Source organism: Scyliorhinus torazame, chromosome 2 (genome assembly GCF_047496885.1).
Source record: "Scyliorhinus torazame isolate Kashiwa2021f chromosome 2, sScyTor2.1, whole genome shotgun sequence".
Lineage (NCBI taxonomy): Eukaryota > Metazoa > Chordata > Chondrichthyes > Carcharhiniformes > Scyliorhinidae > Scyliorhinus > Scyliorhinus torazame.
The window spans coordinates 83369458-83391208 of NC_092708.1; the positions used below are offsets into that span (position 1 = coordinate 83369458).

Here is a 21751-nt window from a genome sequence, read left to right on the forward strand (position 1 = left end):
CAGCACCCCTCTTTCCTTAGCCTCGTTAAAACCTTCATCAGCACCGGCTCCAATATTCCAGTGAACTTTTTATAGAACTCGGCTGGGTACCCATCTGGTCCCGGGGCCTTAACCGACTGCATGGCCTTCAGACCTTCCACGATCTCCTCCAGCCTGATCGGGGTCCCCAGCCCTTCTACTTGCTCCCCATTGACCTTCGGGAAAGTCAGCCCCTCCAAGAAATGCCTCATCCCCTCTGGCCCCGGAGGGGGTTCCGACCTATACAACCTGCTATAAAAGTCCCGAAAGGTCTTGCTCACCCCCGCCAAGTCCCCAACTAAGCTCCCCTCCCCGTCAATAACTTTCCCTATTTCGCTAGCTGCCTCCCTCTTTCTGAGCTGCTGTGCAAGCATCCTGCTGGCCTTCTCACCATGCTCGTAAATCGCCACCTTCGCCTTTCTGAGCTGTTCCACTTCCCTCCCGGTGGTTAACAAACCAAATTCCGCCTGTAGCCTCCGGCATTCCCTTAAAAGCCCTGCCTCTGGAGCCTCCGCATACCTCCTATCAACTCTTAGAATCTCTTTTACCAGTCGGTCCGCTTCTGCCCTATCCGTCTTGTCCCTGTGAGCCCGGATCGAGATCAGCTCACCTCTCACCACTGCCTTCAGCGCTTCCCAGACCACCGCTGCTGAGACCTCCCCCATATCATTTACCTGCAGGTAATTCAGCATGCACTTCCTCAGCCTCTCGCACACCGATTCGTTCACCAATAGCCCTAGTTCCAATCTCCATTGTGGGCGCTGCTTGCTATCCATACTTACCTGAAGGTCCATCCAGTGCAGAGCCTGGTCCGAGATCGTAATCGCCAAGGACCCCATGTCCACCACCCCCGCCAATAGGACCCTGCCCAAGACAAAGAAATTAATCCGGGAATACACCTTGTGTACGTGGGAGTAAAAAGAAATTTCCTTTGCCCTCGGCTGCCTTAATCGCCATGGATCCTCCACCCCCCCCCAATCTGCTCCATGAACCCTTTCAACTCCTTTGCCGTTGCTGGCACCTTGCCTGTTCTCGAGCTTGACCGGTCCAGGCCTGGATCAATAACCATATTAAAATCCCCTCCCATAATCAGCTTGTGCGAGTCCAGATCCGGAATCTTCCCTAGCACCCTCTTTATAAAATCCCCGTCATCCCAATTTGACGCATATACATTGACCAGCACTACCTTCATCCCCTGCAGCTTGCCACTAACCATGATATATCGTCCTCCCACACCCAAGACTATTCTTCCCACCTCAAATGCCACCCGCTTGTTAATCAGAATCGCAACCGTTCTAGTCTTTGTATCCAGCCCCGAGTGGAAAACCTGACTAATCTAGCCTTTCCTCAACCTGACCTGGTCCACTACTTTAAGGTGCATCTCCTGCAGCATTATCACGTCCGCCTTCGGTCCCCTAAGGTGCGCGCAAACACGTGCCCTCTTTACTGGCCCATTTAGCCCCCGAACATTCCAGGTGATCAACCTAGTTGGGGGGCAAAGCCTTCCCCTTTCTTGGGCCCGCCTCCAGCCCATGCGCCACACCTCCTTCTGCCTGCCCACGGCGGCCTCGACCCCCGACCCCCTCCGTATCCCTCCATCGAAGTCCCTCCCTCGTCAGCAGAACCCATCCCCCACTCAGCAACACTACTCTAAAACCCAACCCATCTAGTAAACTAAGCGTGTATATCTCTTCTCCCCCCCGCCCCCGGTACTTCCATGAGCCAGCTCACCCAGCTAGCTTGGTGGCCCCCGACGCCATGAAGTCTCCCACCTATTGTTCCCTCGCTTCCCCCCCCCCCCCCACCCCAACTGATACAAACAAATTCCCTCATCCAACAATCCCCAAACAAACACTCAACAGCAAGAAAACACAAAACCAAAAGCACCACCCACCGAAACTCTCATAGGCAGGTCTCCATCCCACAAAAATGCACATCAATAAAAACAGACAAAGGACATTGCCAACATCTACCGAGAAAAAGAACCCAAAAACTAAAAATCGACCCCCCCCCCCCCTTTTCCCCCTAAACAAAGCTCCAAAAACAGACACAAAACAATAAGAGAAGACATAACCATTTAAAAACCAGGAAAACAAAGCCCACCAAAAACCAAGGAAGAGAAAAGAAAAAACACAGAAAAACAGAAAAAAGGGGTCCAATATAGGCCAACAAGTTGTCTCTGAGTCCGAGAGTTCTCAGACCCCCACCAGTCCTTTCCTTTGAGCCAAGTCCAGTGTCTCATCGGGCGACTCCAACTAGTGATGCTGGTCCTCATGCGTGACCCAAAGACGCGCCGGATACAGCAGACCGAACTTCACCTGCTTCTTAAAGAAAATAACCTTCACTTGGTTAAAGCCTGCCCTCTTCCTGGCCACCCCCACGCTTGTGTCCTGGTACACCCGCAGGATGCTGTTGTCCCACTTACAACTCTGCGTGCGCTTGGCCCACTGAAGAATGCATTCCTTGTCCAGGAACCTATGGAATTTCACCACCATTGCCCTTGGAGGGACCCCTGCTCGCGGCTTCCTAGCAAGTGCCCGGTATGCCCTGTCCACCTCCCAACGGTCGGGGGAATGCCCCCTCCCCGAGCAGCTTTTCAAACATACCCGTCACGTATGCCCCAGCATCTGCTCCCTCAGCCCCTGCCGACGGGACTGGTTCTCAAGGTCCTCCACCTTCTCCAGGAGCATTTTCTCCTGTTCTTGAAGCATCCCCACCTCCAGCTCCACTGCTGCTTGATGCTCCTTGTTCAAGCAGCGCCTTCTCCACCTTCTGGATCGCCCGGTCCTGGGCGTCCAGTCTGCTCTCTAGCCGATCAATTGATTCTTTGATCGGGTCCAAACATTCCCGCTTCTGCCTGGAAAAACCATCCTGAATGGCCTGCATCACTGGGTCCGTTGGTCGCTGCGCTGCCACCCCAGGGGTCCGGCCCTCAGCCATACTGTCCCCCACTGCAGCTTCAACACAGCTCGTGACTAACTTCTTGTTTCTGCCCTTTCATGTACTTCTAATCCTTTTCTCCATAAACCGATGCGTGGAAACCGTGCCCAATTGCCTCAGCCTTCAAATTTGCCTTTTAAACCCGGAAAAAAGTCCGGGGGAATGGTCCAAAAGTCCGACCGGAGCGGGAGCCACCAAATGTGCGACTTACTCCTTCATAGCCGCCACCGGAAGTAATTGGCTCATTTGCAGTCATTGCATAACACAATATTTGGAATCAACTTTCTAGTGCCGATAGCCAACAGAGTCTAGGGAATTGGTTTGATGCAGTGGAACCAGCCTTTTGGAGCTTGCTGCAAATTGTGAAATTATATCAAGATTTTGCCCCAATGTAGTTGTTGGACATGCATCTATAACAGTTCATTTTAGCAGTTCCTAATTTACTTTCCAAAATACTTAATGTAATTGCAGAGAGTGGCAGATCGTCTGTACGGTGTATACAAAGTGCATGGCAATTATGGAAGAGTTTTCAGGTAAGTTGTAGAATGTTTACCTACTTCACCTTTGGTACATTTTATAAGGGATGTCTGTTGTTTCAGGAGTTATAAAATGCAGAAGTGATGTGGTTGTATGAAATATACCATGCTGGGTTCCCATAATTTACTAATCTGCTTTATAAACAGATTACTGTTTTCAAAGGAATCCTTTTAACAAGCGTCCTAGAATATAAAGTTTTAGTAAAACTTTCTGCCGCTTTTGAACTTATTTTTGAGAACATTTAGGGATTGTCATTGAGTTTTTAAAGAGCAGCTATGCTACATGGGCTGCAATATAAATCCTCATCTTCGGCGATCACATGCTGGCGAGTATGATTGTCTACCTAAGAAACTCCCTGTTACTAGTCACGGTTCTGTGGGTCCTTGCGTCGCATCTTCGACTGTGCACTTGGCAGGTGTTTCCAGGAAGCGTGGGATCGGTCCTTGGTCATTCCTTTCTCCAGGTCCTTTTCCAGAGGTCCTCCCAAGAATTGTGTCCCTTAAATCTGGAGCTTCCTCCAAGTAAATCTCTTCTGAGCAAGGGCCTTCCAGGCATTGATGTTGTGTTGCATTTCTTGAGGTGAGCCTTCAGGGTGTCTTTGTAACACTTCCTTTCTCCTCTTGTTTGGGAGCCTTCTCTGAGATGGGCGAAGAACATTTGCTTTGGCAGTCGGGACTCTGGCACCCTAAGCACATGGCTGACCCAGCGGAGTTGGTTTTGGGTGATCATGTCCTCTGCCAGTGTTCTTGGCTCCTTCAAGGAAGCTGATAGTACACCAGCCCTCCCAGTCTCGGACAGCATTGATAGTGCCTCTCCAGAGCTTTTGAGGTGGCGTCTGTGCAGAGACCAGGTTTCTGAGCCGTATCGAAGAATTGGGAGGCGATTGCCTTGTTCCGCAGGTGTCCGCACGAATGTTGCGTTCGTTAATGACTCTCTTCTTTAGGGGTTCGAAGGAGGGATTGCCTTGTTCTGCAGGTATCAGCACGAATGTTGCGGTCTTCAAAGACTCTCTTTAGCAGTTTGAAGGAGGCGCTCGCGAATTGAATACTATGGTTCTGCATCGATTTCAGCCTGAGAAGACTCCCCAAGTAGGGGAAATAGTTCACGTTTGGTAGGATTTCTCTGTTGATCTTGATTGAGAGAGACCAGATCTTGCCCTGGGGTGGGTTGAAAAAGCACTCGAGTCTTCTTGACGCGAAGGTGTCGAGCATGGCTTGGAGATTCTCTTCTGAGTGGAGATAGCAATGTCATCTGCATACTGAAATTTCATGAGTGATGTCGGTGGTTTTTTTTTTTCTTGGATGTTTTCCATCCATCCTGTGGGAGCTTGTTCTTGACAACGTGAAAGATGGTGGCAATGTAAGATGGAGCGAAGGGTGGCAGCGAGTCACATCCCTGCTTGACTCCACTCTTGACCAGAAAGGTTTCTGCCTTATTTCCGTCAGTGAAGACTGTCACCGATATCTTATCATAGAGTCTGAGGATGTTAAGAAATTTATTTTGACAGGAGTCTTCCATAACACTTCCTGATTCGCTGAGTCAAAAGCCATGGTCAAATTGATGAAAGCCAAGTACAAAGACCAATACAGCACAGGAACAGGCCTTTCAGCCTTCCAAGCCTACGCCGACCATGGTACCTACCGAAACTAAAACCATCTGCACTTACGGAGTTGGTATCCTTCTATTTCCACACACTTCATATATTTGTTGAGATGCCCCTTAAATGCCACTATTGAACCTGCACCCACCACCTCCCCAGGCAACGCGTTCCATATATTTACCACCCTCTGTGTGGGGGAAAAAAAAAACTTACCTTGCACATCTGTTCTAAACTTTTCCCCACACATTTTAAACCTATGCCCCCTAGTACTTGACTCTCCTATCTTAGGAAAGAGCATCTGACTATCCACTCTGTCCATGCCACTCATCTCGTAGACCTCTTATCAGGTCACCTTTCAACCTCTTGTCGTTTCAGTGAGAACAGACAGAGTTTAACCTCCTCGTAGCTAATGCCCTCCATGCCAGGCAACATCCTAGTAAACTGCTTCTGTACCCTCTCCAAAGCATCCACATCCTTCTGGTAGTGTGGCGACCAGAATTGTACACAATATTCCAAATGAGGCCGAACTAAGGTCCTGTACAGCTGCAATGTGACTTGCCAATTTTTAGATTCAATGCCCTGACCGATGAAGGGCAGCATGCCGTATGCCTTCTTAACCACCTTTTCCACATGCGTTGCCACTTTCTGTGATCGGTGGACATGTATGCCCAGATCTCCCTGCCTGTCAGTACTAGCAAGAGTTCAACCATTTATTGTATAATTCCTACATGCATTGGACCTTCCAAAGTGCATTGCCTCACACCTATCCGGATTAAACTCCATCTGACATTTCTCCGCCTCCAGATTCCAACCAGTTTATATCTTGCTGTATCCTCTGACAATCCTCTGTCGAGTGCCCCAGCAGTCCACAATTCACCCATACCCACCATCACATCTTCCAAAGTCAGATCGGCCTTTCTGAAAGTGAACCCTCTGAAGGCGATGGGCGCGGACGGGATCCCTGGTCGTGCACTCCGCCTGCGCGGACCAGCTGGCAGAGGTATTCGCGGACATCTTTAACCTGTCCCTACTCCACTCCGAGGTCCCCACCTGCTTCAAGAAGACCACCATCATACTGGTGCCAAAGAAGAATCAGGCAACGTGCCTCAATGACTACCGTCCGAAGGCCCTGACTTCAGTAGTAATGAAGTGCTTCAAGAGGTTGATCATGAAGCGCATCACCTCCATACTCTCAGAACACCTTGATCCACTGCAATTCGCATACCGTCGCAACCAGTCCACAGCAGACACCATTTCCCTGGCCCTACACTCATCCCTAGAGCATCTCGAAAACAAGGACTCCTACATCTGACTCCTATTTATTGACTACAGCTCCGCCTTCAACACCATAATCCCAGTCAAACTCAAATCCAAGCTCCAAAACCTAGGACTTGGCTCCCCACTCTACAACTGGATCCTCTATTTTCTGACCAACAGACCACAATCAGTAAGAATGAACAACAACACTCCTCCACAATAGTCCTCAATACCGGGGCCCCGCAAGGCTGCGTACTTAGCCCCCTTCTCTACTCCCTGTACACACATGACTGCGTGGCAAAATTTGGTTTTAATTCCATTTACAAGTTTGCTGACAATACGACCATAGTGGGCCGGATCTCGAATAACGACGAGTCAGAAATACAGGAGGGAGATAGAGAACCTAGTGGAGTGGTGCAGCAACAACAATCTCTCCCTCAATGCCAGCAAAACTAAAGAACTGGTCACTGACTTCAGGAAGCAAAGTACTGTACACACCCCTGTCAGCATCAACGGGGCTGAGGTGGAGATGGTTAGCAGTTTCAAATTCCTAGGGGTGCACATCTCCAAAAATCTGTCCTGGTCCACCCACGTCGACGCTACCACCAAGAAAGCACAACAACGCCTATACTTCTTCAGGAACCTAAGGAAATTCGGCGTGTCCACATTAACCCTTACCGACTTTTACAGATGCACCATAGAAAGCATCCTATCTGGCTGCATCACAGCCTAGTATGGCAACTGCTCAGCCCAGGACTGCAGGAAACTTCAGAGTCGTGAACACCGCCCAGTCCATCACACAAACCTGCCTCCCATCCATTGACTCCATCTACACCTCCCACTGCCTGAGGAAAGCGGGCAGCATAATCAAAGACCCCTCCCACCCGACTTACTCACTCTTCCAACTTCTTCCATCGGGCAGGAGATGCAGAAGTCTGAGAACACGCACGAACAGACTCAAAAACAGCTTTTTCCCCGCTCTTACCAGACTCCTAAACGACCCTCTTATGGACTGACCTCATTAACACTACACCCTCTATGCTTCATCCAAGGTCGGTGCTTATGTAATTATATTGTATACCTTGTGTTGCCCTATTAGGTATTTTCTTTTATTCTCTTTACTTCCCATGTACTTAATGATCTGTTGAGCTGCTCGCAGAAAAATACTTTTCACTGTACCTCGGTACACGTGACCTAAACAAATCAAATCCAATCCTCTTCACTATCCGCAACTCCACCAATATTTGAGTCGTCTGCAGACTTACTAATCAGACCAGCTACGATTTCTTCCAAATCATTTACATACACCACGAACAACAAAGACCCCAGAACTAATCCCTGTGGAATGACGCAAGTCACAGCCTTCCATTCAGAAAAGCAATGTCGAGTGATTGATGTTGTTCCTGGCATTTCTCTTGAAGTTACAGAGCAGTAGAAATCATGTCCGCTGCTCCACGTTTCGGTCAGAAGCCACACTTGCTTTCCGGAAGGAATTCTTCAGATTGGGAGAAGGTGGCTAGCAAGGATTCTGCCAGGGAAATCATCGCCAATGGAGAGTTGGGAGATTCCTCGGTAGTTTTTTTTCCTCCTTTATTGAAGTGATGATGATGACGGTATCCCTGAGGTCGGCAGGAATTTATTTTCTTCCCCAGATTTTCAGGCACAGCTGTTGGAGATGATGGGTGGTCTCCTCTCATCCAAGTTTGAAAATCTCTGCTGGAATCCCGTCCACTCCTCTCCTGCGTCTTTTCTGACTTCTCGTGTTTTAAAAAAATAAATAAATTTAGAGTACCCAATTCTTTTTTTAACCAATTATGGGGCAATTTAGCATGACCAATCCACCTACCCTGAACATCTTTGGGTTGTGGGGGTGAGGCCCAGGCAGACTCCACACGGTTAGTGACCCTGCACCACCGTGCCACACTAATCGTCACGTGTTTAATGGCAGTTTCGACTTCGCTCACACTTGATCGAAATCTAAGATCATCTTTGGGGATTTGGGGGATTTCCTCAAACACGTCCTCATCTATGATTGTATCGCTGTTTACGAGCTCTTTGACATGCTCTCTCCATTGGAGACTGATGTTTTCGCGATCTCTCAAGAGGGTTCTGTCCCTACTCTGCACCAGTTTGAGGCCTGGGATGTTGGGTCCATTGCCTTGATGGCACTGAAGAAGCCCCAGGTGTCATGTGTGTCAGCGAGGAGTTGCTACTCCTGAGCTTTCTCTGTCCATTGTTGGTTCTTGATTTTCCCAAGTTCTTTTTCTTTGTGCCTTCGCTGGCTGTCTTCAGCTCTTTCCAGTTTTCCTCCACCCAATTAGAATGGGCACTTTGGAAATTTTGGAGAAGACTTTGCTGGAAGTTCACTAGCATGCTTGGCTCTTGAAGCTGCTCAATATTCTTTTTTTTCTGAACTGTTTCTTCATCTGCTTCTGGGAATTTGCTGGACAGACCACCAGCTCATCTCCATGTGCATCAGTTATATGCACTGGTTATCATCGCTTTTGTGGTCAGGACATCTTTTTTCTCTCTGTCGATTATGTGCTAGTGCTTTGATCGTGGATGTCTCCAAGAAGTCTTGAATTTGTCTTCTTGGCAGAACAAGAATGTTAGTTATGACAAACTGGTGTTTTGCGCATTTGGTGAGCAGGAGAACCCCGTTGCAATTCCCAACTCCTTCCTTTCCAATAGTTTATTTCCAGAAAGATGATTATTTTTAAAGAAATCCTTTTATAAAGCTTCCTAGAATATAGAGTTTTTGTAAAACTTCCTGCTGTTTTTGAACTCTGTAGTTGGGAGCATTTCAGGGTTGGCAATGTGCCCTTTTTAAGGACAGCTATGTCATTTGGACTGTAATACAAATATTTTTCTTTGAATAGTGAATGGAGTGCAATAGAGAAGGAAATGGGGGATGGACTACAAAGTGCTGGCCACCACATGGATGTGTATGTATCTTCATAAACAGTAATGCATTTTTCTTGATATATTGCATTATGTCACAAAGATTTAAGCCGGGTGAGTTTCAACATTTTTGGGGGGGCAGTTGGGAAGTAAAATATTACTGTCATCTTTTAAACATATCAAAATTATATTTTAAAGGTAGGAATTAAAGTAGCTGAATATTAAACCTCAAGGGAGTTTACAGTTTTATAAATGCAAGAACATTTTGGCATTGTTCCACATCCCTTTTGAAACCTATGCCAAAAATCATGCAATAACAAAAAAGCTGCTGTACTGCACACTTGATGAGTTCCATTTGCATCACAAAACAAAACTATTGAGAGCTTTAGATTGTAACTGGAAAAATTGGTCTCACAAGACGATTGATGCCTTGCAAACCATCGTCACACTGAAACAATTATAGAGCTATATGCACTAACTTGAACTGTGGTCGTAAATGTTTTAGAAATAGTTCCAACAAAATAAAAGGATATCATATGACAATTGCTAGGTGCTCTGAAATAACTGCACATCATTTTTACCGTTTTTAAGATTTGACATGTCAAGTTAGTCATTTAACTTGAATTGGACTGCATTTTAATGCCATTTGTGGCAAAGCAGAACCCGGTTGTTTAAAAAAACGTAGCAAGACCATAAGTGATTATTACATTTCAAACTGAAACTTTTCCATCTTTTTTAAAGATATGCAGCATCTATTGATGACATTCTCGAAGAGGAGGAGCACTATGCTGATCAGTTAAAGGAATATCTCTTCTTTGCAGAAGCTCTTCGGTGTGTATTGTGTACCTGTTTGAATCTCAAATAATACGAGAAAATAGGATAAGTCAATTGGAGCTTGCTTCTACACGTACAGAACATTCAGTGATATTATAACTGTTCTGATGTGAGAGGTGGTGGGATAGTGGTGAGCATAGCTGCCTTCCAAGCAGTTGACCTGGATTTGATTCCCGGCCATCACAGTGACTCTTTATAATTTGTGTACTGATAAAATATTGCTCAGAGTTGCGGTTTCCATGTTGAGTTAGCCATACAGTCTTCCAACCTTCACCATATACTGTCTCGTGGTGCTATGCACAGCTATTGACCATGTATGAAGCTATGATCTGAAAATGACTAACTGAAGTTGCCGCAATAAAAGATTGGGAGAAATTAGTTTTTACACAATGTAATGTTTGATCCAGTACTAACCAAAGATCAATTATCAAAAACATCATTAAATGATGAATGTAAAATGATATATGTATGTTGCAGTTTGACTTCATCACTCGGTCAAAATTCTTCTAATAATCCTACCTTTTCCCCTTTACAGAAGTTCAAGCAGGGCCCCCACTGCCTCAAGGCAACTAAGAATGTTAGTTATGCCCATGTTCTAAGAATTAAGAAATTCTGAAACTCCATGCAAAGGCAGATGGGAAGAGATCTATTTAATTTCAAAAGTAAATAACCCTCAATTTATCAAAGTGTTCTTGAGAATTTTGATTGAGGCGATAGGGGAGCGAGGAAACAAATGGTGGAGCAGCAGCCATGGTTTTATTATGGAGTCGGGAGCCGCAATCCTGCATGTTTGGATGTGTTTTTGAAATGTCTTTTGGGGTAGCAGTTCAGAGAAGCTGCACGTATGCCATGTTCTGGCCCTCTAGGGAAATTCAGTTATACATAAGCATTTAAACTTTAGGGTTTGATGTGTAACTAGGATGTGGATACTTCGTTGGTGTACCAGCATCTGGTGTGGAATGTGCACACACCTGCTAGCAGCCATATTGGCACTTCACCTGTAAACCAAGAGCAGTGGCCGGAATTCCCAGGCCGTTGGGGGTTCTCTTTTCCAGCTGGTGGCGCACCCCAACGGCATGGGGTGGCTTCAATGGAAAATCCCATTTACCAGTGGTGGGAAGAGAGAATCCCGCTGCCAGCAAACTGTGTGCCGCCAAGAAACATGAGAGAATCCAGCCTCGTGTCTTGGATACCCAACTTGGTGTGTTTTTTAATGTATCCTAGAAATAGCCTTCAATTAGTGCACAGCTAGTTTGTGGAACTGTGATAAACCATTGTAATATTGTCTCGAGGCAAAGAGTTCTGATTATTTTTGCAGAAAATCCTAATTTCTTTTAGCTGCATGAGGAAATCAAATCCAAGTTTCAAAATTTAAAAAGATGCATTTTAAAATAAGTATGGGCTGTTTTAAAAGCTATTGGTAACATAGGGCTTCAGCCAAAAATGGGTGGATTATTAGATGATTTTATGCCTGATTTGAGTTCACCTGCATAGGTAATATTTTTGAAAAAGCTTAAGTGATGATGCTTAACAAGTAGCTCCTACTATTCTTATGATCTTGATGTGCAAATAACAAATGTGATGAAGTGCAATGTGTTTCAAAATTTCAGTTGGAGGATTATCTAGTCTAGAAAGACCAAAATAAAATTGTGATGTGTAATTGTAGTGGATGGTTTGAAGCTTGAAACAGTGGGAAGAGGATTTTGCACTAGGGTAGGAACATTTAAACATGGAAACAAATTGAAGAGTTGAAATCTGTGCAAATGCAGATTAGCAGTTGTACGAAGTTTTTCTGAAAATTTAAATTCATGTCAACGGTTGGAAAGTCTGACTGCCTGTCTCAAATTCTGCTTGGGTATCATTCTGCATGTGAACTATTTGGCACATAATAATCAGACACTTCAAGTTCAAATGTTTCCGTTATTAAATTCCAATTCAAATATAAATGTGGGTGTTATCCCATTGTAAATCTCTGGAACTTTTTGCAGAAGTAATTGAATCGTGGAAACTTTAAATTAGAGTGAGAATGAAATGTTACACTATTGGTATATTTACTTTTTTTTAAATTCTAGGTCTGTATGTAGAAAGCATGAACTGCAGCAGTACGATTTGGAGATGGCTGCTTTGGATCTAACATCGAAGAAACAACAAAGGGAGGAGCTAGCTACTGGGGTGCGACTATGTTTCCTTCTCTTCCACCACCACCACTCCATTAAGTAGTTAGTGTGCCACACTATTGGGTTTTGTTTGGATGATTAGTTTTCACTGCTTTGACCCTTCAATGTACATTTCCAGATGTGCAGGATTTATTTTATTTAGTTATTAATATTGCATAATGAACAAAGCCACCAGCATATTGTTTCCATGAGGAAACAAAGAATCTCAATTGTAAGTGGCTTCCCAGAATTTTGAATTTGGCACATGCTGGTCACTTCCTAATCTTCTGCTTGAGTTTCATGTCCCTCCTAGTTTTCTTTCTCCTTTCTGGGTTTGATTTGCCATGGTCAGAGATCTTTATGAATAATCGCATAACTATTCTAATAAATCGTACTGAAATTTGAACTATTCATACCCCAACACGTTTTTTTTTTCCTCCTTTCAAGATCTGGGGCGTGATTCAATGGCCACGGTGCGCCTGAAAAGCAGGTCACCGGCATAGCGTGGCCGATTAAAAGCCCGGAGACCCCACTCCCAGGATCTACCCGGCTTGCAACGCCTTGCGAGATCAAACCGTTCTCATGGGATGTTGCGATGTAAATCCCATCCATTGTGGGCAGGGTCACATTTTGGCAAATCTGCATGTAGTCTCCCACTAATATGCAGTTTCCTGAGTTACCCCATGCATTGGGATCTGTCCCCTTCGCCTCAGATGATATCGTTCAGCACTGCTCCCCACAAATGGGGACCAGACGGAATGGCATTCGTAGGGGTCTCCTAGGGGATCGGAGGCCCCAGGTGCATGCCCTTTCGGCAGGATGGTACCCTGGCACTGCTAGGGTGCCAGGTGCTCGCTGTGGGAGTTTGTTCCCATTTAGTTGAATTGTGCCCCTGGTCTTGTGCAAGCTTAAGTTAATGTAAACTTTTATCCTAATTAAATGATGAGGGAGTACAAATTTTGCAATTCTGACATGCAGGAACTGTGTGGCAGGATGTGCGAATGGCCAGACATGTGTACAGGATTTCTCTGAACTGTATTTAACTTCAATACAATGCAAATTAAAGAGAATATGGAAACTGAGTACAGTTTATTCTATGCCAAGTAATACAATTAGAGTATTATATGAAATAATTTGGTTAATTGGGCATGACTTGAATTTCATATCAATTGGCCTCTGATCAATTGGAGAAATCAAACTTGTAATGGTTGTCTTGTATTAATCTTCCATACAGTGATCTTGGGGCCCATGTAAGAAATGGTTCATTCTAATTTGGAATTTAGTTTTGAAAACATAATGGTGCATTTCAAAGAAAAGCATTTCAATTTACTTAGGATTGTTTCTTTTGACTATAACTTTAACTTGATTATTTTCCAAATACTTTGTGCCGTGTCCTTAATTCAAATGATTGTCTCACCATGACTCCAATTTTTGCTCTTGGAGTTTTTTTTAATGCATCAGTAGAACCAACAGTATAATTTGAAATACTGGGCCCAGATCTTCTGATCAGTGGTTGAGAGTGCACCACCACTGACTGAGATTTAGTCTGGCCTCTTGCCTTCCTATACAAGAGCAGTTGCACCTTCCAGTGTCAACTGCAGCAGAGATGCCGTGAGTGGCCAAGTGACAAGTAATTCTAGTAAAGCTGCCCTCCTTTTTTTCCCCTTGAACTGAAGACGTGTCCTTTCAGGTCTGCGGTTCATTTGTCTTCCACTGTTTTAAATGGCATTTTATAGTTAGCAGATCAAACTCTTCGGCGGCTGTTATACAGAGAGGTGCCACCTAATGCACTGTTCTCTACAAAGCAGCAATTAAAGCCTAGATTCCACATTGAGTATATTAAGGAGATTAGTGGGAGGGGGGTTGATCATACAGTTCATTCTGAGTTACCAATTTTTTTTAAGCAAATGTTTGTAATCCAGTGGCGCAGATTAAATTTACAGTTGGGTAGATGCACTCCTCTGCAAGGAATAATTTACTTATTTTGTTACAATCCCAGTTGGTTGTATAACTGGACGGGAAGATCCCAGAATAGAACCCTGGTTCAATACTAACTTCTTAACTTGTTTTTATAAAACGTGGAAGAAGAGTCACAGGACCACCAATTAGACTCAGCAACAAAAAAAATTATTAAACATGGAAAAACTTGGATAATGTACCCCTTAGTTAAGCAAATACACACAGATAAGCTACAATGGTCTCAGTAACACGTGTCCCTTTCAGCACAAGATGGCCGTGGTCAAATACACTCTACACTCGGGGTGTCGCACGGCGCTGAGGACCCGGGTTCAAACCCGGCCCTGAGTCGCTGTCCGTGTTGAGTTGGCACATTCTCCACGTGTCTGCTTGGTCTCACCCACAACTATTCACAATATATCTTAATGATTTGAATGAGGGAACAAAATGTAACATCTCAAACTTTGCAGATGATACCAAGTTGGGTGGGAGGGTGAACTGTGACAAGGATGCAGGGATCCTACAGCATGATCTGGACAGGTTGGGTGAGTGGGCAAATCAATGGCAGATGGAGTATAATTTGGATAAGTTTGAGGTTATTAACTTTGGAAGCAAAAACAGGAAGGCAGATTACGACCAGAATGGTTGTAAGTTGGGAGAGAGGAATGTGCAGCGGGACCTGGGTGTCCTTGTGCACCAGTCGCTGAGGGTAAGCATGGCGGTGCAGTAGGCGGTAAAGAAGGCTAATGGTATGTTGGCCTTCATTGCGAGAGGTTTCGAGTACAGAAGCAGGGAAGTGTTGCTGAAATTATATACACACCTGGAATATTGTGTGCAGTTTTGGTCTCCTTTTCTGAGGAAGGATGTTCTTGCTCTCGAGGGAGTACAGCAAAGGTTTACCAGACTGATTCCAGGGATGGTGGGACTGTTGTATGAGGAGAGATTGACTAGGTTAGGATTGTTCTCGCTGGAGTTCAGAAGAATGAGGGGGGAATCTCATAGAGACTTATAAAATTCTAACAGGGCTAGACTGGGTAGATGCAGGGTAGATGTTACCAATGATGGGTGTGTCCAGAACCAGGGGTCACAGTCTGAGGATTCAGGGTAAACCATTTCGGACAGAGAGGAGGAGACATTTCTTCGCACAAAGAGTGGTGAGCCTGTGGAATTCATTACCACAGGAAATAGTTGACGCTAAAACATTGAATATATTCAAGCGGTGGCTAGATATAGCACTTGGGGAGAATGGGATCAAAGGCAGAATCGGATCAAAGGCTATGGGGAGAAAGCAGGATTAGGCTATTAAGTTGGATGATCAGCCCTGATCGTGATAGATGGCGGAGCAGGCTCGAAGGGGCAAAAGGCCTCATCCTGCTCCTGTCTTCTATGCATCTATGTATGTCACCCAAAAAGATGTGCAGGCTCGGTTAATTGGCCATGCTAAATTGCCCCTTAATTGGGAAAAAAGAATTGGGTGCTCTAAATTTAAAAAGCAATGCACTCCCCTCTGAACCTCCAGCAAATGTCTGTGGGTTTCCCCTCTGAATCCACCCTGCATTGTTGTGTGGGTTTCCAAATTTTCCACTCAAAAACTTGGTTCACAATAATGCTTTCCATTAGCGGTTTGCATTCTGAAATCCAGTCCTCATTTTCCAAATGACTCGTTTGCACAGAGCTTCCTCTCCACTTTAACAGCAAATCCAGTCAAGAATTTACCCCAACCCCGTTGGGATTTCTTTGTCTTTTTAAAAAATATATATTTATTCAAATTTTCAACAAACCCCCCACCCCCCCACAAACAAAAAGAAAGAAACAAGAACACAACAATCAGAAATTATACATTGGATTTCCCCCATATACAATAACCCCCCATATAACATTTAAAAACACAAATCGGGGAACCCCCCCCCCCGCCCTTGGCTGCTGCTGACCACCTCCTAACGCTCCGCAAGATAGTCTAGGAACGGTTGCCACCGCCTGAGGAACCCTTGCACAGACCCTCGCAAGGCAAACTTTATCCTCTCCAGCTTGATGAACCCTGCCATGTCATTGATCCAAGCTTCCACACTAGGGGGCTTCGCATCTTTCCATAGTAGCAAAATCCTCCGCCGGGCTACCAGGGACGCAAAGGCAGAATACCGGCCTCTTTTGCCTCCTGCACTCCTGGCTCGTCCGATACCCCAAATAATGCCAATCCCCAGCTCGGCTTGACCCGGGCGTTCATCACCTTGGACATAGTCCTTGCAAAACCCATCCAGCGCCAGGCACGACAAGAACATATGGATGTGATTTGCCAGGCTCCCCGAGCACCTCCCATATCTGTCTTCCACCCCAAAGAACCTACTCAACCTCGCCCCTGTCATATGCGCTCTGTGAGTAACTTGGAACTGTATTAGGCTGAGCCTGGCGCAAGAGGAGGAAGAATTAACCCTACTCAGGGCATCAGCCCACAGACCCTCATCTATCTCCTCCCCAAGCTCCTCCTCCCACTTGCCCTTTAACTCCTCGACCGAGGCCTCCTCCTCTTCCTTCAGCTGCTGGTAAATCGCCGAAACCTTGCCTTCTCCAACCCATACACCCGAAATCACCCTGTCCTGAATCCCACGTGCCGGAAGCAGCAGGAATTCCCTCACCTGCCGCCTCACAAACGCCCTCACTTGCATGTACCTGAAAGCGTTTCCCGGGGGTAGCCCAAACCTCTCCTCCAGCGCCCCTAGGCTCGCAAACGCCCTCTATGAACAGGTCCCCCATTCTTCTAATCCCTGCCCGATGCCAGCTCCGAAACCCCCCCCCCCCAATCCATCCCTCCCGGGACGAACCGATGATCCTCCCGAATCGGGGACCAAACCGAGGCTCCCACCTTGCCCCTGTCTCCTCCACTGCCCCCAGATCTTCAGCGTCGCCGCCACCACCGGACACGTTGTGTACCTTGTCGGCGAGAACGGCAGCGGTGCCATCACCAGCGCCCTCAGGCTCGTGCCCACACAGGACGGCATCTCTAGCCTCTTCCACGCCGCCCCCTCTCCCTCCATTACCCACTTATGGATCATCGCCACATTGGCTGCCCAATAATAGCCACACAAATAGCCACACTCCTCCATCTGCTCCGCCAACCGCGTCAAATTGAGCTTGTGCAGGGCCCCCCAACTCCTAGCTACTTGGATCCCTAGGTACCGAAAGCACCTTTCCGCCCTCTTCAGCGGTAGCTCGTCTATCCCCCTTCCCTGGTCCCCTGAATGCACCACAAAGAGCTCATTCTTCCCTACGTTGCGTTTATACCCCGAAAAGTCCCCAAACTCCCTAAGGATCCGCATGACCTCAGCCATCCCCTCCACTGGATCCGCCGCATACAACGACACCCGGTGTTCCTCTCCCCACCCACCCCCCTGGACCAGTCCCCTCCATTTCCTGGACTCCCTCAGTGCCATGGCCAACGGCTCAATTGCCAGTGCAAACGACAAGGGGGATAAGGGGCACCACCCCTGCCTCGTCCCCCGGTACAGCCGAAAGTACTCCGACCTCCGTCGGTTCGTATCCACACTCGCCACTGGGGCTCTATATAGCAGCCTGACCCAACTGATGAACCCCTCCCCGAACCCAAACCTCCGCAACACTTCCCAAAGATACTCCCACTCCACCCGATCAAAGGCCTTCTCCGCGTCCATAGCTGCCAGTAACTCCGCTTCCCCCTCCACCGAGGGCATCATAATCTCATTGAGAAGCCTCCGCACATTTGTATTTAGCTGCCTATCCTTCACAAATCCCGTCTGGTCCTCATGAATCACCCCCGGGACACAGTCCTCAATTCTCGTAGCCAGCACCTTCGCCAGCAACTTAGCGTCAACATTGAGGAACGAGATCAGTCTGTACGACCCACATTGCAATGGATCCTTGTCCCGCTTCAAGATCAAAGAAATCAGCGCCCTCGACATTGTCGGGGGCAAGGTCCCCCCCCTCCCTCGCCTTATTAAAAGTCCTCCCTAGCAACGGGGCCAGCAGATCCACGTACTTCCTGTGGAATTCAACCGGGAACCTATCCGGCCCCGCGGCCTTCCCCACCTGCATGTTCCCCAATCCTTTAACTAGCTCCTCCAGCCCAATCGGCGCCCCCAAACCAGCCACCTCCTTCTCCTCCACCCTCGAGAACCTCAGCTGATATAGGAATCATCGCATTCCCCCCTCCACCGCTGGGGGCTCAGACCTGTACAGATCCCATAGAAGTCCCTAAATACCTTGTTTATTCTCACCGCACTCCGCACCGTATTCCCCCCTCTATCCTTAACTCCACCAATCTCCCTCGCTGCCTCCCTCTTACGAAGCTGATGTGCCAGCATCCGACTCGCCTTCTCCCCATACTCGTACGTCGCCCCCTGCGCTTTCCTCCACTGTGCCTCTGCTTTCCCCATGGTCAACAGGTCGAATTCCGTCTGGAGGTTCCGTCGCTCCCTAAGTAACCCCTCCTCGGGGGGCCTCTGCATACCTCCCGTCTACCCTTAGAGTCTCCCTGTGGGCCCTAATGGAGATTAGCTCTCCCCGACCACCGCCTTCAACGCCTCCCAGACTACCCCCACCTGCACCTCCCCGTAGTCGTTGGCCTCCAAATATCTTTCAATACACCCCCTCATCCGCCAACAGTCCCACATCGAGGCGCCACAGCAGGCACTGGTCCCTCTCCTCCTCCCCCCCCCCCCCCCCCCCAACTCCAGCTCCACCCAATGCGGGGCATGGTCCGAGATGGCTATGGCCAAATATTCCGTTCCCTCCACTTTCGGGATTAGCGCCCTACTCAAAATGAAAAACTCTATCCAGAAGTAGGCTCTATGGACGTGGGAAAAGAAGGAAAATTCCCTGGCCAGCGGCCTGACAAACCTCCATGGATTCACTCCCCCCCCCCCCCCCCCCCCCCCCCCCCATCTGGTCAGGATTTCTTTGTCTTGACTGCTCAATTCCAAGATTGTATTAAAATGGCATCAAGTCTGCTGGCCCACTTTAAATCTAGTTACTGCAATTGTCTCTTTAATTTGGAACACTTTGTTTACTCTTCCTTGAATTCTTAACGATACCTTGGTCTCTGTTTTCAACTCCTCCAGTCTGTCCCAATTCCTTGTTTATCTGGACAGTAGCTGGTTCTCTAGGAAGCTTGCCTCTTTTCAACTCCCTTGACCTGTCCTGCTTCTCCTGGCCGGGTTGAGAGAGGTTCATTCCTCGTGTCCTGTCTGCAACCCAAATATATCCAGCTAACACTTGAGCTGCTTGATACTTTCAAGGCCCTCCAGTTGCTCAACAACCCCTGCTAGTTCTGTTTCTTCTTCATGCCGTAACACCCTCTTAGCACAGTGGGAATTGAAACCAACCCCCCACACACCAATTTAAGAGTACCCAATTCATTTTTTCCAATGAAGGGGCCATTTAACGTGGCCAACCCACCTACCCTGCACAGCTTTGGGTTGTGGGAGCAAAACCCACGCGCACACGGGGAGAATGTGCAAACTCCCCACAGACAGTGACCCAGAGCCGGGATCAAACCTGGGACCTCGGCGCCGTGAGGCAGCAATGCTAACCACTGCACCACCGTGCTGCCCCCTACGAACATCTTTTTGTCCAGCATGAATCTAGCTATAGGTTTTTCCCCTTCCAGGCACGAAAACATTAAATTAAGCCCACTTTAAAAAAAATTAAATGTTTACCAATACAAATATAAATCCCTTAAAACTACATTTGTTTTCCTAGCACCGTTAATCATTAACATTGTGCAGTTGACCACTGAAATGGTCTGCAGCTTGATTATCGTTGTGAAAATGTCCTATCTAGTGTCAGGTCTTTTTGAGCTGCTTGGAAGATTACTTTAACACTTGCATATTGTGTATTCTCTCCTGTGTCAGTATGCTAAGTAAGACAAATGATTGTATAATAAACACTAGAATCCTTTATTATCTCATCTGTTGTCTTAATTGATAATTATCAACATTACAGTTACATAACTTAATTATTTTTAATATTTATTCTTGCGCCGTAACTTTATGGCAATGTTAATTTGCTACATCTGAATGATCAAACCAATTTTTATCTTCTAACCTTTGTAGACGGTGCGAACTTTCTCTCTAAAAGGTATGACCAGCAAACTTTTTGGGCAGGAGACACCAGAACAAAGAGAAGCTAAGCTAAATGTGTTGGAGGAGCAGATTGTTGATGGAGAGGAGCTTGTGAAAGCCAAAAATCTTGAGTGCGAGTAAGGCCAGCAGAACAAACTCGATATTATACTGCTTTTTTTTTTCATAAACCAACCTTATGTGGCAGAAATATTTGTGACACTGCTTTGTGCATACTATATCAATTTTGGACCTGTTTGGAATATTCACATTTAGGAATATTCATATTCACAACGATAGGAGGTCCGAGTGGGGATGGTCTGGGAGGCGCTGAAGGCGGTGGTTAGGGGACAGTTGATCTCCATTAGGGCCCACCAGGAGAGGAGAGGGAGAGACTGGTGGGGGAGAAGGTGAGGGTAGACAGGAGGGCAGGAGGTACGCGGAGGTGCCGGAGGAGGGATAATTGAGGGAGATCGGGGGAGTGAAGGATAGGGGAGGGAGTGTGGTGCGGAGTGGGGTTGGCATCAATGGGGTCTTCTGGGACTTTTATGAGGAACTGCATCGGTCCGAGCCCCCACAAGAGGAGTGAGGGATGGGCCGCTTTCTGGACTAATTGAGGTTCCTGAAGGTGGAGGAGGGACTGGTGGCGGGATTAGGGGCCCCGATTTGTTTGGAGGAGCTGGCCAAAGGGATAGGGAGCATGCAGGCGGGGAAGGCACCGGGGCCGGACGGTTTCCCGGTCGAATTCTACAAAAAATATGTGGACCTGTTGGCCCGTTGCTGGTTAGGACCTTCAATGAGGCAAGGGAGGGGGGGGGGGGCTTTGCCCCCGACGATGTCCCGGGCACTGATCTCCTTGATCCTGAAGCGGGACAAGGGTCCCCTGCAGTGTGGGTCTTACAGGCTGTTTCGTTGTTAAATGTAGATGCCAAGGTGCTGGCTAAGGTCTTGGCCTTGAGGATTGAGTGCCGCAGGTTATCCACGAAGACCAGGCGGGGTTCGTGAAGCGGAGGCAGTTGAAAGCGAATGTGCGGAGGCTCCTGAATGTTATTATGATGCCGGCGAGGGAGGGGGAGGCGGAGGTAGTGGTGGCGATGTGGACGCTGAGAAAGCCTTCGATAGGGTAGTGTGGGGGTACTTGTGGGAGGTGCTGAAGAGGTTTGGGTTTGGGGAGAGGTTCGTCAGGTGGGTTAGGCTGTTGTAGGAGGTCCCGATGGCGAGTGTGGCTACGAACAAGAGGCGGTCTGAGTACTTTCGGTTGCATTGAGGGACGAGGCAGGGGTGTCCCCTGTCCCCCCTGCTCTTCGCACTGGCGATTGAACCCCTGGCTATGGCACTGAGGGAGTCGAGGAACTGGAGGGGGTTGGTGCGGGGTGGGGAGGAGCATAGGGTGTCGCTATATGAGGGCGACTTGCTGCTATATGTGGTGGACCCGGTGGGGGGAATGCCGGAGGTAATGAGGA

The 21751-nt window shown here is 47.4% G+C and overlaps 1 protein-coding gene across 2 annotated transcripts in view; it reads left to right on the top strand.

Moving 5' to 3' along the window:
- snx4 (sorting nexin 4) overlaps positions 1–21751 on the top strand; it is a 167804-nt gene that overhangs the window by 130340 nt on the left and 15713 nt on the right. For both annotated transcript variants that reach the window (XM_072473195.1, XM_072473200.1), the window contains 5 exons: positions 3430–3491; positions 9232–9297; positions 9995–10084; positions 12160–12259; positions 20283–20428. In XM_072473195.1, coding sequence (XP_072329296.1) covers positions 3430–3491; positions 9232–9297; positions 9995–10084; positions 12160–12259; positions 20283–20428 — 464 coding nt within the window. The remainder of the gene's footprint in view (positions 1–3429; positions 3492–9231; positions 9298–9994; positions 10085–12159; positions 12260–20282; positions 20429–21751) is intronic.